A 25762-nucleotide genomic window follows, 5' to 3' on the forward strand; every position below is an offset into this window, starting at 1 on the left:
TTGATTTGTAATTTGTCTTGGGTTTGTGGTTCAGGTTTGGCTTTTAACAAGGAATTGCTCTAATTGCCATTTAATGTGCACTGTTCCATCCAATACTTACATTTTTCCACTTGAGTGACTCTTCCCATAGTGGTGTCTGTTTAAAAGGAAGTTTTTTGTCAAAGCAAGGTTTGTGATGGGCCATAATCTTCCTCCCTTGAAAGAAAGCAATTATTCAGCCAAAATATGTACACTCTGGTGATTTTGTCGATGTATCACTTCCTGCTGGGTATTAAACTGCATTATTTCTGGAGCCTGAACTGGGAATATGATTAATAACAGCTTCTGATACAGCAGATAGCAAATGAAGGCCGAGTAATAGTAATTTTTCATTTGAATCACAGTCAAATTGGCTGTTTTGCAGTACTGGTCTGTGGCAATTACTTGTTGTTCTGCTTCCTAATGCTGATTTCCTTCCAGAGTTGATCAGCATGAGGAAACACTGGCACATTGCTTGAGAACATAAACACTTGTGGCCAGGTGGAGAAGACAGAACTGTTGATTTGAGCTGCTTGAATCCAGGCCCTCCTGCAGGACAGGGCTTTTGTGGAGTGCCTGGTCCTGCCCCTGGTCCTGGTTCTGGTCCTGGTCCTGGTTCTGGTCCTGATCCTGGTCCTGGTCGTGGTCCTGGTCGTGGTCCTGGTCCTGGTCGTGATGCTGGTCCTGGTTCTGGTCCTGATCCTGGTCCTGGTTGTGGTCCTGGTGGTGGTCCTGGTCCTGGTTGTGCTTCTGGTTCTGGTCCTGGTTGTAGTCCTGGTTCTGGTTCTGGTCCTGGTTGTGATTCTGGTTCTGGTCCTGGTTGTAGTCCTGGTTCTGGTTCTGGTCCTGGTTGTGATTCTGGTTCTGGTCCTGGTTGTGGTCCTGGTTCTGGTCCTGTGTCCTGGTTCTGGTCCTGGTTCTGGTTCTGGCCCTGGTCTTAGTTGTGGTTCTGGTCCTGGTCCTGGTAGTGGTCCTGGTTCTGGTCCTGGTCCTCCCCTCTGTGTCCTGTCCCTCCATCCCTTGGAAATCCTCTCTCTCCATCTTTCCTGCAGCTCCTTCAGGCACTGGGAGGCCACCATGAGGTCACCACAAAGCTTTTCTTCCCCAGGCTGAAAAATCCCAATTCTTTTGGCCTTATCCCAGTTTTCTTAGCCTGAAATTTGGCCCCAGCATGTCTTTAAATACACAGAAAGAAATCAAAAGGGAGAAAAATACATTTTTAAAAAAGTCACCTTCATTTTAGAATTTCTCCATCCAGTTTCTCCAGCTGTGTTTAATAGTTCCACAAAAGAAGATAAAAATCATGAAGTTGGATTAAGTTGATAGAATGTCTAGAAGAGAACCATTTGTTCATCTTTCTAAGTAAATTATAAATTGCTTTGTGCCAGTTCTTCTTCAAATGACCCTTGTAAATGTGTGGATCTCGTTTGTTTTCCACATTTTAATTGAAACTAGCTGGGTGTAAGAAAGCAGAACTGAGGGTGCTTAAATTCTCATTAAAACATCATGAACAAAAACAACTTTCATATGTGCAAGGAACGAATGTGATTGCAAAGCCCAGATAACTTCTGTGAATTGTCAGCCACTGATTCCAAGTGTGGCTTCGAAAGGAAAATGAAACATGGCTTGAACATACACAGGTATAAATGCATAGATATATATAAAAATATAAATATGTGTCAATGCATCTATAACTCATGGTGACTGGAAGGTTCTTAACAAACTGCTGTTTTTTACTGTGAGCTACCAACTGCAGGATGTGAAAATGCCCATTTTGGCTACTTAGACCCCATAAATATCCAGCCAAATTGGGTGTGATTACTCAGCTTCCAGCACACTGGACAAGGCTCTGTTGGATTCACAAAGGAAACAAAATGATGTTTGAATTCTATTCATTACAGCATTAACGTGAGCGTGCCAAGCAGTTTTTTTGGGAACAATGACAACTTTTCAATCACAAAAGGCCTTTTTCCAGACTTTTCTCCCTTACAGAAATTACTTCTTGCTTTTAACACATGCTCACTGATTATGCAGATGGCTTAATGACCTTGTATTCATTGCTGCTTCAGTGTGGGAGCTGTATTCTTAGTTAATTCCATCTTTGCTTTTATTTAGAATATCAGATTGCTCCAATTCTTTGATGTGGTGGTTTTGATCATGGAGGGCTCCTGCTCACCATTTACAGATCTGTCTAGATGTACTTATCTCTTCAGAAAAAATAATATTAAACCTTGTGTTGCATGTCCTGCTCATTCCAGCTCCCAATAAAGCAAGGAAGGAGGCAGTCCAGCAGCGATTTAATTTTCCAAATAGCAATATTTGTGCATATGTCTCAGAAGTTATTTGCCTTTTCTACTCAGCAGTTAGTCAACAAATTGGTAGTAATTATCACATTAAAAGGAAAGCATTACTTCAGGGTAGCTGAATAATTTTTCATTAAGGAGAACTTCCAAAGGGACAGCATTTAAGAAAACAAAGCACAAAACTGTCACATAGCTCCAGCTCTCCCAGGGAATTCTGTTCCCTGAGCTGTCTCTTGAAAATGCTGTTCCCTGGGCTAAATATCCTCCCTGCCACCTTTTCTGGTTTCATTATTTGACTTTGATAAAGGCGTGGGGCCCCCTACATCTTCTCTGATATCTCCCCTTCCAGGATGAGAACTCCCGAGCAGCAGGTTTTGGTGGCTAAATAAGAAATCCTGCTCCTTTAGGAGGGGGCACCAGCAGGGAGGGATGCAAGAGAAGCTTCTGTCCGTGGTACCACTTAAGTCCCATTTTGGTCAACAAGACATCAACCAGAGGAAAGCAAAGCCCTTTTTGCAGTTTTCCTGAAGAAAAGCAAAGCTGAGGTGCCCGGTGGGAAATCCAACACCTCTTCACATATTGCTTTGCACATGATAATTGAGCTGGGCTTGAATATTTCTCCTGCGTTCAGCCTGTCAGTGATTTAACAGCTCGTAGATTCGGGTAAGGAGCTGCACGTAGGTCAAAAGATGATATTTAAAATCCACCCTGCCTGAGAGATAATGAGTTCCATTTTGAAGGAGAGCATTGATTTTCACTGTGCTTGTGCTATCACACGGAACTGAGACACTTGTTAGAATATTTTTTGGTATTTGAACCAAAAAAAAAAAAAATTATTGAAATTTGATATTTGGTCTTGGGTGCTTTAAATGTGTGTGTTTTAAGTTTTAAAGGATTATTGGCTTATCTGTCATTTAACCCTTACAAGTACAATATGTTTTTAGCTAATACAAATTAACAAGTCTAAAATAGAAAGGCCAAAGCCACAGGGCAAAATTATCTGGAATTTTTTGGAGGTTTTCCTTTTGGGAATGAGCAGTGGTTGGGACTAATTCCCATCAAACCAGCTGGAGGCTAGAGAAAATAATAAAAAATCTTCTTGCTAAGGGAACAGGGTGGAGGCAAATGTTCCCTTGCCTCATTTCTGTGTTTGCCTCTGGAAATGGCTGAGCATGGGAAGTGCAGCTGCTGTAGCTTTTTCTGTCAGCCAGCAAAGGAGGTATTTTAATACAAGAGAAAAAACCCTTTACAAGGAGAAGTGACAGTGGTGTGTCAGCTCCTGGTGAAGCTGCCAAATAAACAACCAGAGAAGGTAGAAATCAAATCCAAACCAAGTTAGAGTAACATGATATGAGAAAAGAAAGCAATGAATTGAAACTCGGAGAACATCACATTTTTTCTGCTTGGTGAATTGGTTTTTAAGAAGAATATTTGGTCACTTATGTGTGCCCTGTCTGACTCCATGCATGCCTGGTTTAATTTCAATGGATTTTGTACCTGTTTATTACCCACTCATAGAAATTATGAAAAAGAAAGAACACTCCTTTATCTCTTGATAAAAATGTACTCTTCTATGATAATTTGCTTGTTTCCAATGTCATTCCCATTTTTCTAGCATTCAAAACTTAGTGTTTAGTAGTTATTATCTTTGTAACAGAATTTGTGAAATGTCTGGTTCCTATTTTAAAGAGACTTGTGTTAAGAACAGAAGAATATATGGATTTGGGGCAATAACAACAGGATAGACTTATCAAATTCCATCTCAGATCATCCACAATAAGGCTAAATTCCATGAATCAGTGGTGGAAACAATGCTTGCATTGTTATTACACCCACAAGTCCACTTGTACTTGTTCTCAGTTGGAAATAATTTCAGTTTCAACTTCTCTTGCTTAGTTAAAAGCAAAACCCCTGTGTTTTTTGATCTAAATGCAGGTAGCAGAAGAGAACAATGGCTCATTGTTCATTAGTAAAAGCTTTTTACCACTAAAATATGCAACTGTCCCTTTGTCTACAAATACACATAATTCCTGATTTAACATTCTCAGTGCACATTTTTCTGCTGCTTTTCATTTTAATCAAAGGGAGCTTCTTTGATTTCATGAAGAATCCCCTGTGGGGTCATACTGGCTGATTGAATTTACCTGAGTCGATTTGAAATGTTTACTTCTGGCCTCTCCAAAGCGGATTTACCAAGAAGAAGTTGCTCAGAGCTCCTCCTGGGCTCACATCTGCTTTTTTTGGGGACAGGAATGACATCCCAGCAACTGGAGCCACACAGGTGTAGGTTTTTTTATGGCATGGCAGGTCTGTGCCACGTGTACACATGGATTATTGGGGTTTTTTTTTAGACTTCTTCCAGCATTAAACAGGGAAGCACTGTCAAATAGTTCTTAGGGAATGGGGGGAATTATTTACCTGGTGAGTTTCATTTGAGTAACAACAGAGGAGTGCAGAGGAGAAGGGTGAGAGCAGGAGAATGCCCAAAGCTCTGGGGTGTGGCTGGCAAGGGGGCACAGAGTGGCAGCCAGAGACCCAAAGCAGCCTCTTCCAGCCCCGTTTTGCTGGGGTCCCTGTAAGCCTAAACAAACCTGAGAGGAAAATTGATTTTAGAGACTTGTAGCTGATTCTGCTTAAAAAAAGATCTGCTTTAGCACTGCTTTGGTGTTCACTGATGGGCATTCTGCCCCTTTTTGCTGTTCCCTTCCCCTGGAGCTGAATGTTCAGGTCAGAGCATAATGCAGGAGTTGGTATTCTACCTTGATTTGTGGCTTTAAATAGCCCCTGCTTCCACTGAGACACACAGCTGTCCTTCAGAAGAAATAGATGGTCTGTTACATAAACACCAACACAATGCCGTTCCCTTTGTGATGACAGCACTGAAGTGTTTGGTTTAAGTTTTGTACATCAAGCTGGATGTTCAAACACATTAATTACTTGCTTAAAGAGAAATTTAAAGATAAATTTTACTTACTTAAAGATAAATTTAAAGATAAAATTACTTGCTTAAAGACAAATTTACAACCCCATGCCTCATGTTTTGTCCTGCCTCCTTTCTGTTTTGTTTTGCCAAAAGTTTTGGATTCCCCAAGCCTACGTCAGCTGCTTTCATGCCGAGAAATTTGAAAATGAAAGATGACACTTATGTACTGTCCCTGTACCATTTCAGAACCTGAAATTACGAGTCCTTGATGTAGATTTAGACCTTTCCAAGTACATGCTGCACAGTTTTAAGATTACTAAAGGCAAACTTCTTCACAAGTAGCACAGACCTGACTGTGAGTAGAGGCAGCAAAAGGCTGCCAGTGCCAGGTGTGGAGTTTTGCCCAAGTGAAGAATAAGCTCAGACTCTCTTTGAGAGACAAGGCTTTTGTGAAGAGGTACTTTGCTCCTGAAGGCTGAAGACAGGAGTAACGTGCAGGCTTTGTGAGATCAGACAGGAACAAGGATGAAGTCTGTCCGAATTAGCTGCAGACTCTTGATTTCACATTTCTTGTGTCCTGATTGGCACCAAAGATATTCACCCTCAGGCATGGCCCCCTCCCACATCTCAAACATCCCCACGTGCACCCGGGGCTGTTTTGCACACCTGGTCAGACTCTGTCCCCACCCAGCCTTCTCTTGCCTCTCTTTTTGACCTGATTTTCCTTAGAGGTGCTCACCCTGGGGTGAGGAAAATCTGCATTGCTCTGCCAGAACGAGCTCAGAGCTCGTGGTGTGTTAACATTCCTGGCTGCAGCCAGGGCTATGGGATCAGGGAATGGTTTGGGTTGGGAGGGACCTTACATCCCATCCAGTGCCATCCCTGCCATGGCAGGGACACCTTCCACTGTCCCAGGCTGCTCCAAGCCCCAATGTCCAACCTGGCCTTGGGCACTGCCAGGGGTCCAGGGGCAGCCACAGCTGCTCTGGGCACCTGTGCCGAGGCCTGCCCACCCTGCCAGGGGACAATTCCTTCCCAATCTCCCATCTGACCCTCTTCTATTTCAGTCTGAAGACTTGAATCATCCCCTAAGAGTGGGTTTTGCACTTGGATGTGGGGCCAGGGAGCTGTGGAACTGTTGCTGTGCCCTGCTGGGTCTCAGTGCCCAGGTCCCCGGGTGTCCCTCGTGCTGTCCCAGGGGTCTGGAGCTGAGACTGGGCTGCAAACAGCAAAGGGGTTTCCAGTGTCTCTTGTGACACCCCATTTGTGGGTTCCTCCCAAATCACCTCAGTGGTTTAGGTGAAGCCACCAAACAGCAAACCCTGGTCCCCACCTAGGCCTCAACAAATAGAAAATTCTTATTTCAGTGGCAATGTAATGTTTGTACTAATGGCCTGAATAATGACCTTGTTTGACTGCAGAGTTCTGTGCCTGACTTGGTTATTTGCTCATTAATACAAATGCTGTCAATTATAAAATATTCAGACACTCATTGATGGTAAATTGCCTGCGCAGTGCTGAATTTAATGTGTAAGAAACAAATCTGTCTGTAATTTGCAGAGTATGCTGTGTTGAGTTGACTTAGCAGGATTACTCATGTTCCTGTGAATTCAAATATTTGCCTTAAATATATGAGGATTTCCTAACACATCTTTGAGCAAATGGTAATCCTACAGTGTCTGTGAATGTCTTGATTTTCCTGCAGAAAAACCGACTCAATAAATCCATAATAATGATACCTTTAGATGCAAAAGATATAATTTAACTTGCCATTTCTTAGGCCATCTGGGGGAAACTGCACATACCTTGTTCAGCCCAGCACTCTTCTCAAGGAACAAACATTTCTTAGTATGAGCAGACTATATGTTGATTGACAAGTGACAATTCTGCACGTGGTGGCATTTCACTGCAGTCCTGCTCAGGGGCAGATTCCCAGCTGGAAATGTTGCTCTGGCTGCCAGCAGGTGAGAGGGGCCCTCCCTGCCCTGCCCTGGCTGGGTTGGGTTGGGTTTGGTTGCTGTGTGCACAGCCCGAGGGTGCAGGGCTGGGCAGTGGGACTGGGGTGGGCACTGCCCGTGGGTTTGTGTCTCGTGGATGGCTCCTGCTGGAGTTCTGTCCCTGGGGTGGCTGAGCACCACTTCCAGGGCTCCCCTCTCATCAAAATGTTTGCATTTGTCCCACTGGTTGCAGTGCAGCCCTGTCTTCCCTTCCTTTCCCTTTCCCCTTTCCCTTTCCCTTCTCCCTTTCCTCTTTCCCTTTCCCTTTTGCCTTTCCCTTTCCCCTTTCCCCTTTCCCCTTTCCCCTTTCCCCTTTCCCCTTTCCCTTTCCCTTTCCCTTTCCCCTTTCCCCTTTCCCTTTCCCTTTCCCTTTCCCTTTCCCTTTCCCATTTCCCCTTTCCCCTTTCCCCTTTCCCTTTCCCTTTCCCATTTCCCCTTTCCCCTTTCCCCTTTCCCTTTCCCTTTCCCCTTTCCCCTTTCCCCTTTCCCCTTTCCCCTTTCCCCTTTCCCCTTTCCCCTTCCCTTTTCATTTCCCTTTCCCCTTTCCCCTTTCCCCTTTCCCTTTCCCCTTTCCTTTTCCCCTTTCCCCTTTCCCTTTCCCTTTCCCTTTCCCTTTCCCTTTCCCTTTCCCTTTCCCTTTCCCTTTCCCCTTTCCCCTTTCTCCTTTCCCCTTTCCCCTTTCCCCTTTCCCCTTTCCCCTTTCCCCTTTCCCTTTCCCTTTTCCCTTTCCCTTTTCCCTTTCCCCTTTCCTTTTCCCTTTCCCCCTGGGTGCGTAGCTGTGAGCATTCCCTCTCTAACTGCTGTTGGGGGGTTCAGTCCCATGGGCATTCCCTCTTTCCCTTCCCACCAGGGCCAGCCTTGTTGTGATCCATGCCCTGGATCCGTGCCCCAGCTCCAATTCAGAATTCCAAAAGCAGAGCTCAGAGCTGAGGGTGTGGACCTGGGGCTGAACAAACCCACCCCCACCTCCTGGAAGACCCGGTGCCAGAAGGGGTGAGGGATCTTTGGGGGATTTTATGGATTCTCTTTCTGTTGTGTTTGCACATGGCACTGAAAATCTGACTTTTCCCCCTCCTTCTTGTGGAGCTCTGTGGGCAGAGTGAAGAATTCCAGGCCAGGAGCAGCCTGGGACAGTGGGAGATGTCCCTGCCCATGGCAGGGGTGGAACTGGCTGACAAAGGTCCCTTCCAACCCAAACCATTCCCTGATTCTCTGAATTAAGAGGCTTTTGCCCAGTGTTAGACTCTATTTTCAGTTTTGTGAGCCCCCAGACTGGTTTGATGTGATGTGGTGCTCTGACAGAAGCAAACACGATTCTCAGTGATCTCTCCAGATTTTATTCAGCAGAGTATGTTTTGCTTAAAGGCAAAGCACTGTATGAATCAGTCCTGCTAAAATTGCTTTTAAAAGAGAAAAAAGTAGGACAGCGGAGAAATAAGTAGAACATCAGGTGCAACAAGAGCTAAATACACAATAACCTGAGGCAGAATATCGTGGCAAACCATGCTCCAGAGTGTGGGGATACAGAACACTGAGGAAAAGCAGAGATTTATTACAACAGGTAGGCACAGTCTTTGCACACCACGAAAGTTCTGTGGCTCCCCATGCTGATTTCATCTCCATGTGCCACATCAGCTGCTGCAAGGTGTGACAGGCTGGGCTAGCAGAACACAGCTTGGTACTGCTGAGCTGGGCTTTGTGACACACACACAAAGCTGAAAGCATTTGGCTTTGCCAGGCAGTGGGATTGTCTTTGGTCTCTTCTTGAAACAGGGAGAATTTTCATTTGTGCCTATTCTGCTCCACAGTGAGGCTTTTTTTTTTTTTCCCTAAATTTAACCTTTCTAAAATGAAGGGTTATAGGATTAGGTAAGTATTGGAACAGAGGGAGTGTTGGAAAGGGGCAAGTCTGGAGGATGTGATTATGAGAGGAAGTGAGAACTCAATTAGGGAATTTCAAGTGTGATCAGAGGAGAAATAGGGAAATAGGAGAAATAGGGAAATGGAGGTTGGTTTGTGGTGGGACAGAGTGTAGCTGGAGCACGGGGAGAGGTGGTTCCTGGCCCCAGGAGGATTATCCAGTCCCTAAGACTGGGAAATGGGGCTGTTCCCTGTGGGATGCTGAGGATCAAACATGGGCCAGGAGGTGCAGAGTGTGAAATGTGACTCCCCACAGGCAGCAGGGCTGGGTCTGGAGCCACTGGCACTGAAACACCAACACCAGCGTGGGACAGAACTGGGGACACAGGAGCTGGGGAAGCTCTGGTGCATGAACAGATTCTCACCTGGCAGAGGGGAGTCCCAGAAAAAAAACAATAATAACAATAACAAAAACAAAACAAAACAACAACAACAAAACAACAACAACAGCAATAATAATATCATCAACCCAGCAACTGCACCCAAAATAAGAAGGTGGGGGGAATAAAAGAGAGAGTTTTAAGTCGAATGAGATCTTTGAGATGTTTGAAAGCTTCAGACGACTCTGAGGGTTTGGGGATCCCCCCCTCCTGAAAGCAAGGTACCAGGAAGGGGCTGAGCAGCCTTTAGGATGGCTCAGGGTGTTCTCAGGCTGGCACTGGTGGTGCCACTGCCCGTGCCCGGGTCGTGCACAGGCTGCAGCAGCCCTTGCTCGGTGACAGAGTGCTGGCTGAAGGCACCACCTGCAGGGTTTGTTCCTGCAGAAGGCAGAGGCAAAGACTGAACTGCTGTAGCTGCCGGTGCTTGCTTTGCACGCCGCTGGCACCCAGGGGGTTGGGAGAGGATGGCAGACAGCCCTGGTGCTCTCCTGTTCCCTGAGTGCAGGGCAGAGCTGAAGGAAGGACATTTCTTATTGTCCTGCCCCAGGAGATTTATTTCTCAAAGGATAAAGCCCTCTCTGCCACACACATCTGGTTTCTTTTAGCTGCTGAACTTAGAGGTGGATATTTCTGAGGACTCCATGCAGCTTTTACACAAAACTGCATTCAAAGTATTTTGCATTTTAGCTCTTTTCTGATGTTCAGATCCATGAATCTCATTAGTGAGGATTTATCAAAAGGAGGCTTCTATGAGTTTTTACAAACATAGCAATTGCTACATTCATCAGGGCATTCCAGCTTTAAAAAAATAATCAAAAATTCAAGGGTATAATACTCTTATATCACAAGAAATAATGCAAAAGCCTTCACATGAGTCAATTCTATCAGGCAGCTGTTGAAGCCACACTGTTACTGACACTGTAGTGATAACTGATTTCAGAGCAAGATTTCACCCTTTGAAAATTGCACTCGGGCTGCTTTATGGCAAGCAGCAAAAATGTCAATCTATTCTTTCGTTAAAAGGTGGGTGTAGAACAATGCTGTTACCTGCTGGTGTTTGGAAAAATAGCTTTCCACAGAGGTTGCTAATGAAATCTTTTAGAAAACACTGACTGGTTGGCAGTGGCACGGAGATAAAGCAACAGGCACAAATGAATGCTAGAGGGAATTTTATCTCAGTCTCTGGAAGGTGGCATTCCCTTTCAGGATTCATTGTCCCCAGTAAGTTTTTGAAGCTGTTTTGTAAGCCACTCTGGATTTCCTTCCATTATAACTATTTTAAAAACTTCAAATAATTCACTTGAAACTGGTTTTCACTCTAAAAAGTAAGAAACAAGGCATCATGTAGGAGGCTTTTGTCTGTCTTGCACCCTTCCTTCAGGCACTGCATTTAAAGTGAGCTTCTCTGTATCTCACTATATACATAAATATATTTATATTTATACACCTATGGCGTGTTTTTTCCACCCAAAACCAGGTGTTTACAGCATGCACTGTCCCACACTCATGCCATAGCAGCAACACACGATTTCTTTGAAAGTCTTCCTCATCTCCAGGCTCCTGAAGGCGTAAATGAGCGGGTCGATGACCGAGTTGCACATGATCAGCACCAGGTAGGTGTTGAAGTGCGCGGTGTAGCAGATGCAGTAGGGGTTCATGGGGCAGGAGATGATGAGGATGAGGTGGAGGAAGAAAGGCGCCCAGCAGACAATGAAGACCCCCAGGAGGATGGTGATGGTGACGGCCCCCTTCATGCAGGTGCGCTGGGGGGGCACGCCCTCGACGGGCAGCGCCGCGATGCGCTTGACGTGCAGGCGGGCGAACAGGAACATGTGCACGTACAGCGAGGCCATGAGCAGCAGCATGGTGAAGAACATGGTGATGAGACACACAATGACAGTTTTGCTCTCCGAGTAGGCAATGAAAATGATGCCACAGATGATGCAAGCCACCCAAATGAGCACAATGAGGGTCAGGGCTTTCTTCACCGTCATGATGCTGTGGTAACGGAGGGCATAGAAAATAGTGATGTACCTGTCGATGGCTATGACCAAGAGGTTGCAAATGGAGGCTACCAGAGAAATACAGATCATTGAGTCAAAAACATTGTCCATGTGCTGGATGAAGTGGTCGTCAATGATCAGGTAGCCGTTGCTGAGGATTGCGATCATGACGGTCTCCAGGGCGTTCGACATGCTCACCAACATATCTGCCACAGCCAGGCTGCAGAGGAAGAAATACATGGGTGAGTGCAGGTTGCCATTCTTCAGCACTGCCAGGATGACAAGGATGTTCTCCAGCAGGCTGATGATCCCCAAAGTCAAGAAGACCTCGGCTTTGATGAAGACCTGCTCGCAAAATCCATCGCCGCTCCGGTTGGCCGGGATGGAGTCGTTGAAGTCTTCGGTGGCGTTAAGCAGCACGGGCTGAAAGGAGAATGCAAAGCGTGTGATGTTCATTGTCAGCAAAGGAGCTGAGCTCACCAGTGACTGTGGACCTGAGCACAGGTTAAAAAGAGGAAAAAAAAAAAAAAAAAGGGAAAACAAGTCCTTCCAAGCTGCTGCTGTGCATATGGGGTGCAATCAAGCCGGACTTTAGTCACTTTTACAAAAGTCAAGCAATCTGCATTTACAGTGAATTTTATGTCAGGGTGCTCTTTACTTCAGAAGAAAGTGAGCTTCAAAGCCTGTAGGCAGCAAACAGTTTTCTCTGCAGGGAAGAATCGGCAGCAGGACATTGCTGGGTTCAGCTCTCCTGGCGATTAAAAGCAGGGATTTTCCCCGTCTGCCGGGGCAGCTTGGCTGCCAGCATGTTGCAGCTCAGCCAAACATCTGTTGCTATTTCAGTGGGAAGAAAGGAGACGAGAACTAAGGGATTTATACATGCAAGAAAGAAAAACCAACTCCTACTTCACCCTGCGAGCCGAGCATTGGCCATTGGAGAGCGAGCACCTTTGTGAGTGACAGCTGGAGCACCTGGAGCGGCATCCCGGCACATCCCAAACTGTCTGGCGCCCTCTGCAGATACCGAGCAGCGTGGATTTGCCGTAAAATTCCTCTGGAAAACGGGGTTTTCATCCGGTTAAACTTTCTGCCTGCTCCGGGCAGCCGGGTCCTGCCCGCGGGAGGGTTTGGGGCAGGCAGGATGCTCACACACCCTCCGTGCACCTTTGAGTAGCCACTAGGACTGGTTTTAACTGGGATTGTACCCATTTAAACCTCTGCAGGACTGAGGAGATTTTAATTTTTCACATATGAGCAGGCAAGCATAAGGTAGATTTTCCTTGCGCTTCATTCCTTCTATATTTCTGTGGCACAATTTTGTTAGTTTGATTTTTCAAAAGCACTTGCTGGTGTCTAAACTCTTCCCACCTCACATTTTTGCAGAAATACTTTGGAATCAAGTGCAATGTCACTTCTATTAACTTTTGGGGCTTCTGTTGCAGGTTTGTTAGCTTTAAAAAAGTCACAAATCTCTCCCAGTTTCATTCTGAGCCTGCAGAATTACTGCTTTGCACCCATAATTCAACACCAAGAGGCAGCACTTCTCAAATTTAACCCCCAGGTGACAGTTTTACAAGGACAGTATTCAGTGCAGTAGTTTTAAGTGACTAAATAGCTGGGGATTTGCCCACCAAGTTGCACAGGTAATGTTTTAAAGATCCCAGTCTCTCCCTAAATTTGCAGTGATGTACAAGAGCAGATACCTCAAACCAGCAAACTGTCTCTCCCATGCCTCTAAGCCCAGTGGGGTCAGATATTCCCTCCATCCCAGTGTGCCAGGTCTGGATGCAAGCCTGGAGCAGCAACCTCTGCTTTGTGCAGAAGCCCCAGTGCTTCCTGCTGGCTTTTTGGGGCCCGCAGGGTGCACCCAGGCTGGTGATCTCTAGGCAGAATGGCTGAAAATGCCCTTGGAAATGTTGTTTTTCCAGGTGAGCAGAAGCCCATCTTGCGAGGCTCCCTGCCAGCTCTGTCCTCTCCTTTGGAGTGGCAGGTGGAGGCTGTGTCCCCCCAGGGTGAGGACAGGCTCCAAAGGCACAGCTCACCCTGGGAGCAGCACCCTCCTGGGCTTGGCTCTGGATTTCCTGCTGGTGGAGTCTCAGGGTCTGCAGTGTCAGGATGACCCCAAGAGTGTAAAAGTCCTCATTTCCCAGCCCGTGCAGCCAAAGGAGGAGGAATGCACAGGGTTGGCTTCTCAAGGTTGTTTATTTTTCCTTATCTATAACATTCTTTCTCTGACGTGCTGAGGTCATGTCATTCTGTGTGCTGCCTTGGGTGGCGTTTACATTTTATATCAAAAGTTATGTGTATTATGCTTACAATAACGTGCCAATATCTGTCATCTATGTTGGACAGTGTGTCTCTACCTTAAACCAGTAGAAAAGCGTCATCATCACGGCAAGACATGGAGGGCAAGAAGAAGGAGAAGGTCAGGACATGCCCAAATCCCTCCACCTTGTACCCCTGAACCCCATTCTAAAAAAACCCCAAAATTCTACTTTTTCACCCTGTGTTAACTCAGCTATCACACTACTCAAACCCTTGTGGCTTGTAATTCCTCACACAGAGTTGGCAGCTTTTCCCACGGGCTAAAATGGAAGCCACAGGTGGTTTTGACTTCGTGCCAAGGTCCCCGAGCCCCCTGCCAGGGTCTGGAGACGGCCAGGGCAGGCAGAGGGATGTCCTGGACTCCGACAGTGGAGGGGCACTGCTGTTTGAAGCACCCACAATTCAAGCTCTTCCCAGGGGTGGTGGGCCCTTCCCACCCCAGTCCTGCTGAGCCCATCTGGGCAGCCTGAGCAGTGTCTGTGCTGTTCCTGTCAGTGCTGACTCCAGAATGCTCCATCCCTTGTGCCACACTGCTCCAAAAGCCACTGCAGACTTCCCCAGCTCTCAGCTGGGACAGGAAGGCATTAAATGTGTTGCATCATGAATTTCTGAATGTACGTGACAGCAGGACAAGCTACCATTTGCACTGAGGTGCAATTTGAAGTGGAAATTGAATGTTGTACACCCAAGTGGATTAATGGCACTATCAGCTTTGCCATTAAGCACTAAAAATAGTGGGCTAGAGCCTCCTGTGTGATAGCAAACTCACACTGGCTCTGAGACCTGTGCTGAGAGGGGGGAAAGCTGTGTCTGCATGAAATAAAACAACATGTGAGCCCTTATTTCCAAAAGGATTTCTCTGCTCAGCACTGGAAAACCTCTGTGATCTGAAAAGTCACAAAATATTTTGTATTCTCATCTAGTAAGTTGCTGCTCCTCAGCTGCCAGTTCCTGCTTCATGTCCCAGGATCCAGGGAGTGTCTGGGATTACTGCAGTGCAATGCAGGCAGGTTGCTCTCACATCCACCCCAGAGCTGCAGTGGATTTGTGTCCTGGCAATGCTGCTCTGCACCTGAGGGGTGGAAAATTGCCAGAATGATGCCACACATTCCTGTCCTCAGTCTCCTGGACAGTGAAGTCTACTCATCTTGGATAGGAGAGCAGAGTAAGGGCAGAGCATTGCTCCAATCCATGGTGCATAAAATGAAATTATAGCTTGGTTTGGGTCCCCTTGCCATCAGAACCTGGTGAAGAGAAGGTTGGAGAGCTAGAGATGGGACATGTCTGTGTTTATTCCCCAAGTTTTCCTTGTCCATTGCTCTTCCACCTCTTTGCCAAGGCCTGGAGGGAAGGAGCTGCAGCCTGGGGCATGCTCAGGGCTGCTGTCAGTGCAGATCCACCATGGAAAACACAGCCTGGGTGGCCCAGTCAAGGCTGGCATCTCTGGGCTTTGCTGGGTCAGGGGAGTCAGGAAGCTCATGGTGCACCTGAGTGTTTCCTTGCAGCTCTGGCAATGTCCAGAAAGTGTCACCATCTGCTGAAATCAGTGCCTGAAATGCCCTCCTCACCTCTTGTCCTGCAGTCCCTGACCAATGCTCCTGTTCACAGCCTGCTCTCCAGGCACTCTGACATCGGTTTGATACCCAGGGAGCAGAGTCCTCCTTCAGCTGTGTTCTTGTTCACTCCCTGGACCCGAACCCCAAGCCTGCTGTTTTTCCATCCCCTGGTGTGTGAACAAGAGGAGTCCTTGTTGCTGTCTCTGTAGTTGCTGTGCAGCTGTCACCTCCTGGCTGTGCTGTCACGTGTTTGAGTCCCACAGCCCTGGGGCCAGAGGCCAGGGGAAAACGAGTTCTTGGGAGGAAAAACATCCCTTGCACCATTGTTCATCCCCTCTCTGTTTCCCCCATCAAGAATATTGTATCTCCTTCCCATATTTCATTCTTTCAGCCTCCAGGCCAGAATCCCTGACCTGTTTTGTTCCCTGCAGATGGAGAGGACATGTGTATTCCAAAAACCTGGCATGACTCAGGCTCTCATAGCTGCGGTGATCAAATAGGTGGGAAAGAAATCTCTGTGGGTTTGGCTGCCAGAATCACCCTCTTCTGAGTATTTCTTAGAAGTTTTCACACTCCCAGAAGTTTATAGAGACCAAGGCTGATTTTTATGCTTGTTTTACTTGACCCCATAGACTGATTCTGACTGCAGAGGAGCTTTTCAGCCCCCAGAGTGATTTACTGGAGGAGGAAACCTTTTGGGATGCACCTCGAGTTCAAAACTTGTGCTGGTTCTGTGTGCAAACTGCAGCACTTGGGTGGGCTGCTGCAGTTAAAACCTGTTCTCTAACTAGGACAGTTTTTACTGAGGAAAACACCCCCTTGTGCTTCCATAATGGTTGTTTTAAACCCCATAAAAATGATGTTAAAACAGGTCCAGATTTGGCAATATTTATCAGCAGCCTCATCCTTTTGGAGCGTGTTCAGAGGAAAATGCCTCTGTGCTGTTCTGTATTCAGGGCTACTGAGCTGTGCCCCTGCCAGGGATGTGCAGGACCCAATTCCCACATCTTTCTTGGCCAGAAAAGATGAGACTTCCCGAGCTCAAAGCGGGATTTGTCAGAGTTTTGCTTTGCCAGACCTTTCCTTCAGCAGCAGCCTCTGAGCCAGCCCTGCCATCATCTCTGCTCATCCACCCACGCCAGGGCTGCCCTTCACTGTCTGAGGCTTCCAAACTGGAAATTCTTATCCAGCCCAAGAACCTCTAATGAAAGTTTCGTGTGCTTCAATCACAGCAGATGGATCCTTTAAAGAATCATGAGCAGCCCTTAAAAAGAGGTCAGGACAACCCACCCCGAGCCCACAAAGATGCCGTGGGTTAAATGTGGTAATTGGATTTATTGTGGTGTCTCTTACATTACTCTCATTCGTGTTCTTTCCTAAAATAACTCATTTTCTAAGAAAAATAAGCTGTAAATAAGAGGATGTCAGCACAGTTAATGAAATATTGGCTGCGATGAAGGCAAAGCAAAGGTCTGGCTGTTTTATCTACCAGCAGAAATGAACAATTTTACCCGGTAAAAACCTCTGCCATGTTTTACAAAGCAGTTAAAAACAAGGCTGATTTTTTTTTTAATGCTGTTATTGCTCAGTTGTTTCTTCACTAGTGAAACTATTTAATCTTCAGGGAAAGGTAAAGAGAAAGTGGCATTTACTGCTAAATGTGGATCATGGAATTTTCTAAGAGAATTCCCCTGTGGTGTTGTTGAATGAAAAATCTTGTTTAACACTTCACATGAGACTAGGCTGATAATAGCTGATAAATGTGTATCACTTTCCCTTATTTTCACTCTTTTAAACAATAGTTTCTGCCAGACAAAAGTGGAAATTTTAAAGGAAATTAGAGGATAGCAAGCAGATATTTTCTCCCCTGCAGCAGGGAATTATTGTTGTCCTGAAGTTTCCCAAACCAGTGAGTCAAAAACTCTTGAAGACCTTTCTTCTGTGTTGTTCTTTATAGACAAAGAACTTAAAAGATGAAATATTTTCTCTCAGCAAAGCACACGATGCTGGTTTTGAATTCTGTGCACATTTCTGGAGTGTGCACTCGGGTGTGATTGGGAACATCTGTAAGCACAGGCTGGAATTCATCAGCTGGGCACTTCACAGAGGCTGCTCAGAGCTCTGCTGACCTGCAGAGATGCTCAGTGCTCAGGAGCTGCCTCAGTAGGGTTTAAGTTTTTGATAAGGGAGTACTTGACAAAATAAATGAAACTTCAGATCTGATTCAGCACTTGTAGAACATGAACTGCTTGACTATTGACTTAATTCAAGCAAAACCCCTCTTTGCTAATTTTCACTGGAACATGGAGAGATCACTCGTTATGCTAAAGAGCAGAAACACACTTTGGGACATTTTCTGTGATTATATAAAATGATTATAAAATACATAAAATTATATAAAATGATTTCTAATTCATGATAACTCAAAAAAATCTGGACTTAGGAGCCTCACAAGAACCTGGCACGTGAGGAAACCCAAGTAAAGACACAGGTGATTAAGTTCTGTCTACTGAAATGCTATGTTTTTCTTCAGTGTCTTGAGGTAAAGGTTTTCTAGGAGCAATTTTTGTCCTGTCAGAGTCACAGGCTTCAGGATCACTTGCAATATCAGGTATTGGATGTCATAATGGAAAGATTTCCATGGTCTTCCTCCAAGAAGTTGTAGTTCCTACAGCTCCCAGTCATGCCCATAGCTAATGTTATTTTCTAGTCTGAGGCAAGAATGAATCTGACATCAGCTGAGGTCAGTGGGAGTTAAATTTCTCTGCACCACATTGCTGGCAGAAGTTTCCACATTGGAAGAGTAAATCCTCGCCTTACCCAAAAATCTGAATCCCTGCTGAAGCCAAGCACCAGGAGTTTGCATCCTTTGGGATGTTATCCTCTGAATTTTCCTTCAGCCCTGGCTGCAGCAAGAGCACCAGCCCTGGAAGTGGGGAGGCAGCCTGCCAAACTGTGATTAGTGAGGAGAAGGAGCACGAAATCCTGATTGCAATGAGGGGGCTTTCAGATGAAGATTTCTATAATTTCAGCCAGTTAAAAGGTTAATTTAAACAGACTCAACTTTGGGACATTTTGGACAATTTTCCTTCTCATCCCTGGGTAAAAGGAGACAAAGCAGACCTGATTGCAAAACACTCACCAGCACCTGCAGGTGCTTCTCAAGCTAAAGGGATTTTAAGTGCTTTAGACTAATAATGCTCAGTGTCAGTTTTGTTCTCTCATTTGCAGAGTGAGAGACAAGCAGATGTGATTGATCCAGCTGCATTCTGCTCTTCAGCTCCATCAGGGCCAAATATCCCTGGAATATCTTTCTCATCTCCCTGGAAGCTTCATAAATCTCCCTGCCCTGTGCTGCTGGGGCTGAGGGATGGGTGAATTTGGCATTTTCAAACCCCACTGCTGCTGCTGACTACCTCATTCCTGGACCAGAGAGAACTGAAGGATTGTGGAGGCTGGCAAGCTTTAACGATGATTTTACCGAGCTGTGGATGCTGTGGATGGGTGGATATTGGGATAAATTATTTTGCTACTGCTCAAAGCTCCTCAGTTTGTTGCAGTACTTGCAGTCCAGTGTTGCTGCTTTCCAGACAAGGACAGAAAAAAGCCCCACAACCAGACCCAATCCTTTAATTTTATTTATCATTTAGATCTAACTTCTGCCTTTCTAATTTTGTCCAAGGGTTTCCTGCTCTATTCTTTTTGTGTGTGGAAGATGGTGTCCTATGGTTATAAAAATTCCACCTCAGTGCTTTTATCTGCATTGTTTTTGCCAATGAATTCTAGGACAGAGAGAGGCTGGTTATTTGTTATGGTTTGGGGAGAACAAGGAATTTGCTGCCCTCCAAAATGTTGCTCCTCAACAAAATGGGATTGAAATGTTCTTCAGGGTTAGAGAGGTTTCTTTTTTCCAGATTCTGCAGTTTGCAAAGCGAGCCAGCTGTTTTGAGTGATGTCAGACTACAGGGTGTCAATGCAGAATAGTTTCTGTCAGAAACAGAGCCTTGATTTAGAAAGCAAAATAGATTGGGAAAGCCAATATGATTCATGTAACCTTGCATGAATCCATTGTGGAAAACAGAAGTGACATCTAGTTATTCTACCATTTCTTTCCTTCTTTTTATTATCAGTTGAAGTGTGCAAGGTTATTTACACATCTTTGAGTTTAATAATACTCTATAGTTAGGGTTTCTGAAGAGCACATTTTCCTGTTTGGCACAGAAGGAGAAGCTGAGGTTAAGGTTTTGTTTGCTCTGAAAATTGTCTTGCAAAGAAGAGGGGTTGTCACGAAAAGGTTACATCTGTCACTCACCCTGCACCACTTCTGAGGGCAGAAATAATGGAATTGCAGCCGATTTCACACTTTTGTGGCTGCTTGGAAAGTTCCCAAAATGTTTTGCAGCCTTGCTCTTCCAGGCCAGTGCCTTGGAGGACGCAGGTGCCAGAACCTCCAAGCAATCAAGCCTGACCTGAGGAGCTCCCTGCTTCACAGAAGGGTTTTGTGTCACTGCTTCACAACCTACTGCAGAGGGGCAGAGTGACCCTTCAATCCCCTCCTACTCCTCCTCGATCCCTTCTTTGAATCTGTGCTCTGTTGTTGTCTTCTGGTAGTTATTAATTATTTTTGTATGTAAATCTGTCTTGGTTTGAAAAGCCAGGTGTCTGCTGAGGAAGGCAGGAGCCTCCCCTGAAATGGAAAATGTAAACCCCCTCCCTCCAAATTATTGTAATTTTGAAATTAAGGGTCTCTCAGGGAAAGATATGGGAATAGAATGCACACCCCCAGCCACATCTTGGGACCCAAGACAATATGCATAATAGATGTGCTGGATACCATATCTAGAGATACTATCACTTAGGATTTTCTTGATTTCAGCCCTGCCAGCTTGAAAAGCTTGTGTGGAAGGACTCTGTGTTAACAGGCTGTCCAGAGATCAGTCACTGCTGTAAATTCACCCCCTGCCTCGTGGGTTATTGTTCCTTCCCTGGCTAATTAAGTGTCAGAGCATAAAATACTGCTTTTAGCATCGTGCAGTGCAGAGCTGAGGTTCGAAGCCAGGGACATCATTCCTGTATCTTAACTACAAGACAGGGTTTTTTTTCTCCTCAGTGTAGCTCTCCTTTCCCTCTCACTCCATGGAAAGCAGGCCAGGAAGCTCATTCAGCCTGGGATCTGAGCTTCACGTTTTCTCCTCTGGAGCAGGACAGGTATTTTTCTGGAAATTTCCTCAATCTCCCTAAGAAGAGGGAAGTGAGGAGTGAATACAGCCAAGCTGTGCAGACTCCCCCTGCTCTTCCCATTCCTTAGCAAAGAGCCTGGTGATAAAAAGAGCAAAGAACCTGAATAACTCCCTGGAACTGAGGCTGGAATTTGAAAAAGCTCTCACTAACAACCTGTGGCTGGCAAACATCGGTGGCTGAGGTTTCCTAAGAGCAAAAATACAGGAGAGGGCACAGCTGAGTGCTCCCTAGATTGTAAAACAGAGGATAATGAGGAATTCCTCCTGGAGGGAACCCTGCCAGACCTGGGCTCACTTCAGCCCTTTTCAGTTTTGTGGCTGCTGCTGCCCAGGACTGTGCTCTAGGGCTCTTCCCCTGGGAATGTTCCTCCAGCCCCCTGTGCCAAAAGTGCTCCCCAAAGGCAAGTTTAATTCCATGGATTTCCACCTATGAACAGCAATTCTGTCAGTCCTAATGGGGGAAAGCTGGCTGCTGTTCTCTGTGTCACAGCTTCAGGAAAGATGGCCCTGCACTCGTGCTGGCTGAAGTTTGGGTGATTCAGTGCCTTGCTTGGGCTTCAAATTACACCACTGGATGTAAAAAGGGCGAGGGTTTTGGGGAGTGCTTGGGTATTGTTTGCGACACTCCTGAGTGCAATAGAATTCCCTGTGCAGGGCACAGATGGGTGAGGAGCTGCAGGACATCACTGACCTGGGGCACAGGGCTGTGTGGGGAACCTTTGCTTTATTCTCATCTTGCTGCCCAAGACTGAAAACAGAGCCAGGGACTGGGCCAGAGCTGCCCCAGCCTGTGCTGCCAAGACCAGACAGATAAGGAGGGGGTGAGGAGGCAGCTGCAATCTCCTGTCATATTTTTTAATATTTTGTTGTCCTTTAAAAATATTTTAATATTTGGTTTGCCAAAACCAGAATACCTGTTTTTAATGATGAAAGGATTGGAGTTTCAAAAGGAGGTTGCAGGAGAAGGGGCATCCCTTGCTCACAGAGCTCTTTCCAGGAGGAAAAGCCCATCCTGGGCTATGGAAGAACCTGACTCTGTGCCCCTTTAGAGGGTGCTGCTGTTTCCCAGCTTTCAGAAGATGATCCAGCTGCCCTCAGGATTGCTTTAGCTCCATCTTTCATTCCACAGCCAATTCCTTGCTGTTTCAGACCTTTCAGCACACGCTGCTTCCCCTGCAGTGCCAGCATTCCCAGGAGCCCTTCCCTGGCTGCAGCCCCTGGTTCTCTGACTCCTCTCATTTAATCCCACAAACTCTTCAAAGGTTTTGCTTTATGATTCACTTTTTCACAGCCTGAAATTCAGGCAGCTTCTGGTGCCACCTTGTGTCACAGAGGAGCAGATCTGTGCAGCTGTCTCTTCCTCTGGGCATTGCAATAATGTGGGTTTAACTTCCTGACTTTGGGGTGCAGCATCAGCATTAACAAGGTGAGGTCACCAGGGAGATTCAGAGCGTGAGACTTCTGCATGAAATGAGTTTGAAGCAGCTGAAAAAGTAATTAAATTATGAATTGGTGCTTTGGCTTTTCCTGGAATTGTTCAAGGCCAGGCTGGAGAGGGCTTGGAGCAACCTGGGATAGTAGAAGGTGGGTGGAATGAGATGAGCTTTAAATTTCTTTTTCAGCCCAGGGGATTCTGTGATTCCATGATTTCCTTTATTGCTGCTCACAGTGAGGAGCTCAAAGCAAAGTGCTCAGGTAGATGCAGAATTGCTGTTTTTGGAAATGTGTGGGCTGTCCCTTTCCTTGATGCTGACCATGAACCACTGTCAAAGGCAGAAAGCTGCTGGAAACATTTCTGTTGTTCAAAATTCAGCAGCTGAGTAGTTTGTGCATTATCAATCAAGGGAATTACTAATAGCAATTACTAATTGCTAATTACTGACTTGCTTTATTTATGTATCAAGCTGCCACTGTGCTTTGCAAAAAAAGTGAAGAATATTCTTCACAAAAAAGTGAAGAATAAGAAAGGAAGCCAAAAAATGACACTTTCATCAATCAGACCTCGTGAAACCAACTTCTTCATCGTAATGAGCAGATGTATTTTCTCTACCTCCAAGTTCGTAATTTTATTTATTTTCCTTTCATGGATCCCCCCATTATGCATTCAGAATACTGAATTAATTAAAAAATAAACTCATATCACCCCAAAAAAAGTTAAACTCACATTTTATGGGAAAATATTTCTTTTATGCTGTATCTGGTGAAACATGGTAGAAGTTTAAATTTTCTTCATGAGTGAGGGTGCTGCAAAAATGGGCAGAATTTGTGCTGAGCATCACTAGATGTCACCCTCGACCTGAATTTAGTTTCACAGAAGTTTTAATTTTAAATTACTCATCTTCTGTTCTCATCCTCCCCCCTTCTTTCCCCCTGCCTTGCATTTAATGCATCTTCCAGTTCAGTGCAGCACAAACTGTTGTGCATCAATATTTTCCTTGCTTAAAACCAGAACCTAAATGAGGCCAAATGGGAATTGCTGGAATTTGAAGCACCATCAATTTCTGTGCTAGATCAGCACTGAGGAAACAGAAAAAGCAAAACCTCCTGGAACAGGGTTTCTGTCTAATGTTGGATTTTGCTCAGATCTTGTTGGAATCTCCATTGTGGGAAATGAAGAGGAATGCTGAGGTCAAACACCCATAAAGTCACGAGGAGCTCTGACTTCTTCTCTGTTTCAGCACCATTTCCACAGGTTTAAAAACAAAACAAAACAACAAAAAACCAAAAAAAAAAAAAAAAAAAAAAAAGAAAGGGCCCTTTTATAAAACAGGTTTAAGCAGTAATTTTCAGGTGAAGTGAGTTTTCAGGGAAAGGCTTTGTTTTTCAACTCTGAAATTCTTTGTGCGAGCATTCCGGCCCTGCTGGAACATTCATGCCTGAATGAGAGGCAAAAATGTGTTTATGAGGTCCATGCTGTAATTATCTATTTATTTGAAGAATCATTTCATTCAGCTCTCATTTTTCAGCCTGAAATAACTTATTTAATGATGTTCTTTTCTTAGGCATGAAAAGGTTTAGGAAAATTATTTAATGAAATGAAAAAGAGAGTTTTGCCTATTAAACACATATTTAGGTTGACTGAAAACATACTGGTTGTAGATTTAGGGTTTTTATTTCCTTAACTTCCACAAACAGCACAAAACAACGAGTCCACATGGGGTTATCTGATACTGGAAACCCTTTGGGGTTTAGAATTTCAGGGAGCGGGCAGGGAATTTGGTTTCTGGCCTGTGAAGTCACTCGCAGGGCTGTGAGATAACAGAGACCGGGAGGTTGGAAAGGATGCTCACACCTCGTGGCTGGAAGGAAGTTTGGGAAAAGCTGTTCAGAACCTCTGGGAGTAAATCTGAGAGCATCTAGTCTTTTTAGGCTAAAAAACCATAAGGTTTAAGGAGAGAATTGGGATAGTTCAGCCTGGAGAAGCTTCGGGGTGAGCTCAGTGTGGCCTTGCAGGGCCTGAAGGAGCTGCAGGAAGGATGGAGAGAGAGGATTTCAAAGGGATGGAGGGACAGGGCACAGGGAATGGCTTCAGACTGCCAGAGGGGAGGGTTTGATGGGATATTAGGAGAAAATTCCTCCCTGTAAAGGTGGTGAGGCCCTGGCACAGGGTGCCAGAGAAGCTGTGGGAAGTGTCCCTGGCCAGGCTGAACAGAGCTAATGTTTTTCTACAGCAAAACTTGCATTGCTGGTCCAAAGCATTCACCTCGTGCATTGTTCAGACAATGCACAAAGAGTTCTTGTTCTTCCAGGTCGGTTCCAAGCCCTGTCCCCCATCATTTTCATCCCCACTGCAGGGTGGTTTGTTCCAGCAGGGAATTTCCCCCGTGTTTGCTGCAGCTCCTGATTCTGGCGTATGTTGGAACCCATTCACTGAGAGCAAAGAAAAGGAAATTACACCAGAGCCTTTATTAAAGGAAGGTGCAATTAATGGCTCCAGGTTAATTGAAAATGTTTGCTCCAAGAGTAGCAGCTGGGCTCTGTTCTGATTAACTGCTTGGCCCCAGCCTTTGTGGCCTTGCAGGACGTGCAGCACAGGGGAAAGGACCCTCTCACATCTCTGCAGAGCCTTTGTGAGAGAAACATGTCATTTCCCCGTTCTGAAATGTTCTGTGCTGCTGTAATCATGTTATAAGGAGAGGTTCCTTGGGATTCTTTAATTTCAAAAGAAACACGTAGTTCCTCAAGGGCTGAGCATTCTAAGGGGGAATAGGCCAGTACTAGAAATGTGATTCTGAGTGAATTAGTTGCTATTTTATTTTAACCAAATGGCTTCAGATAGCTGTCAAAGAAATGTGTTTCCCATGAATCCTTTTTCTAGTTTAATGAAAAATTTCTATCTGCCAGGCTGGACATAGAACAGTCAGAATTGAGAGCATTGAAAGACAATCTTTTATTAAATATTTCTTTAGAAGACCTGGATTTAGTCAGGCCCTGTTGCATTATTGGCTGTGTTGAGCTAACTCTCCATCAAAGACTTACTTTTAATCAGTTCAAATTATTAAACCCTGTTTGTATCAGCACGTATTGACCTTCCATTGAATTTCCAGTGCCTCGAGTGATCTGGGAGAGTTCATTCCTGATCCTTCCTCTCCCACCTCTTGCTGCATAGCTCTGGCACTGATGGGTGGGATTTGTACCTGTGGGGGCTGAGCCAGAGCCCACCCTGGGCTCAGAGTGATCCAGTGGCACCTGCTCTGCCCCGACCTCCTCAGCTGCCTGTCCTGCTTCTATTAAAAAGCTGCTTTTAGAGCAGCAGAGGAAGGAGACCCGTCATCAACCCCAAACGTTTTCAATTCCTGTTGCTTCTTAAAAACTCTGCTTTGCATTGACGTTTCAGAGCTTTTGATTTTCTCCTCCGCCTCTGCTTGGAGGAGAAGAACTTTCGAAATGTGAAGAGTTCACCTTCCAGCTGTGCCTCTTCAGAACGTTCAGTCTCCACATTGATTCTGACACGGGTTTGTGATGTTGCAGGAGTCACCACAGAAAGGTGGGGAAAACAAGGCGTGTTTTCCCCGCAGCTGCTGAACAATTTTTGTCAGGGCCGGGGTTTGATTTCAGGAATGCTTTGCTGGTATTTCCCTCTCCTAATCACAATTC

General features: G+C 45.5%; 1 protein-coding gene and 1 long non-coding RNA gene across 2 annotated transcripts in view; both read right to left on the reverse strand.

The window, feature by feature from the left end:
- Positions 1-25762, reverse strand: part of LOC137484311 (uncharacterized) — a 225952-nt gene that overhangs the window by 95400 nt on the left and 104790 nt on the right. The gene's annotated exons all lie outside the window — the stretch shown is intronic.
- On the reverse strand, positions 10532-12512 carry MC3R (melanocortin 3 receptor). Its single transcript, XM_068208313.1, has one exon. It carries the CDS (start codon positions 11998-12000, stop codon positions 11023-11025), a length of 978 nt encoding a protein of 325 aa, XP_068064414.1. The 5' UTR covers positions 12001-12512; the 3' UTR covers positions 10532-11022.

Source organism: Anomalospiza imberbis, chromosome 17 (assembly GCF_031753505.1).
Source record: "Anomalospiza imberbis isolate Cuckoo-Finch-1a 21T00152 chromosome 17, ASM3175350v1, whole genome shotgun sequence".
Classification (NCBI taxonomy): Eukaryota; Metazoa; Chordata; class Aves; order Passeriformes; family Viduidae; genus Anomalospiza; species Anomalospiza imberbis.

What these genes read in the sequence shown, in the direction of transcription:
- MC3R (XM_068208313.1), bottom strand. Translation starts at nt 12,000, where the DNA reads ATGAACATCACACGCTTTGCATTCTCCTTTCAGCCCGTGCTGCTTAAC.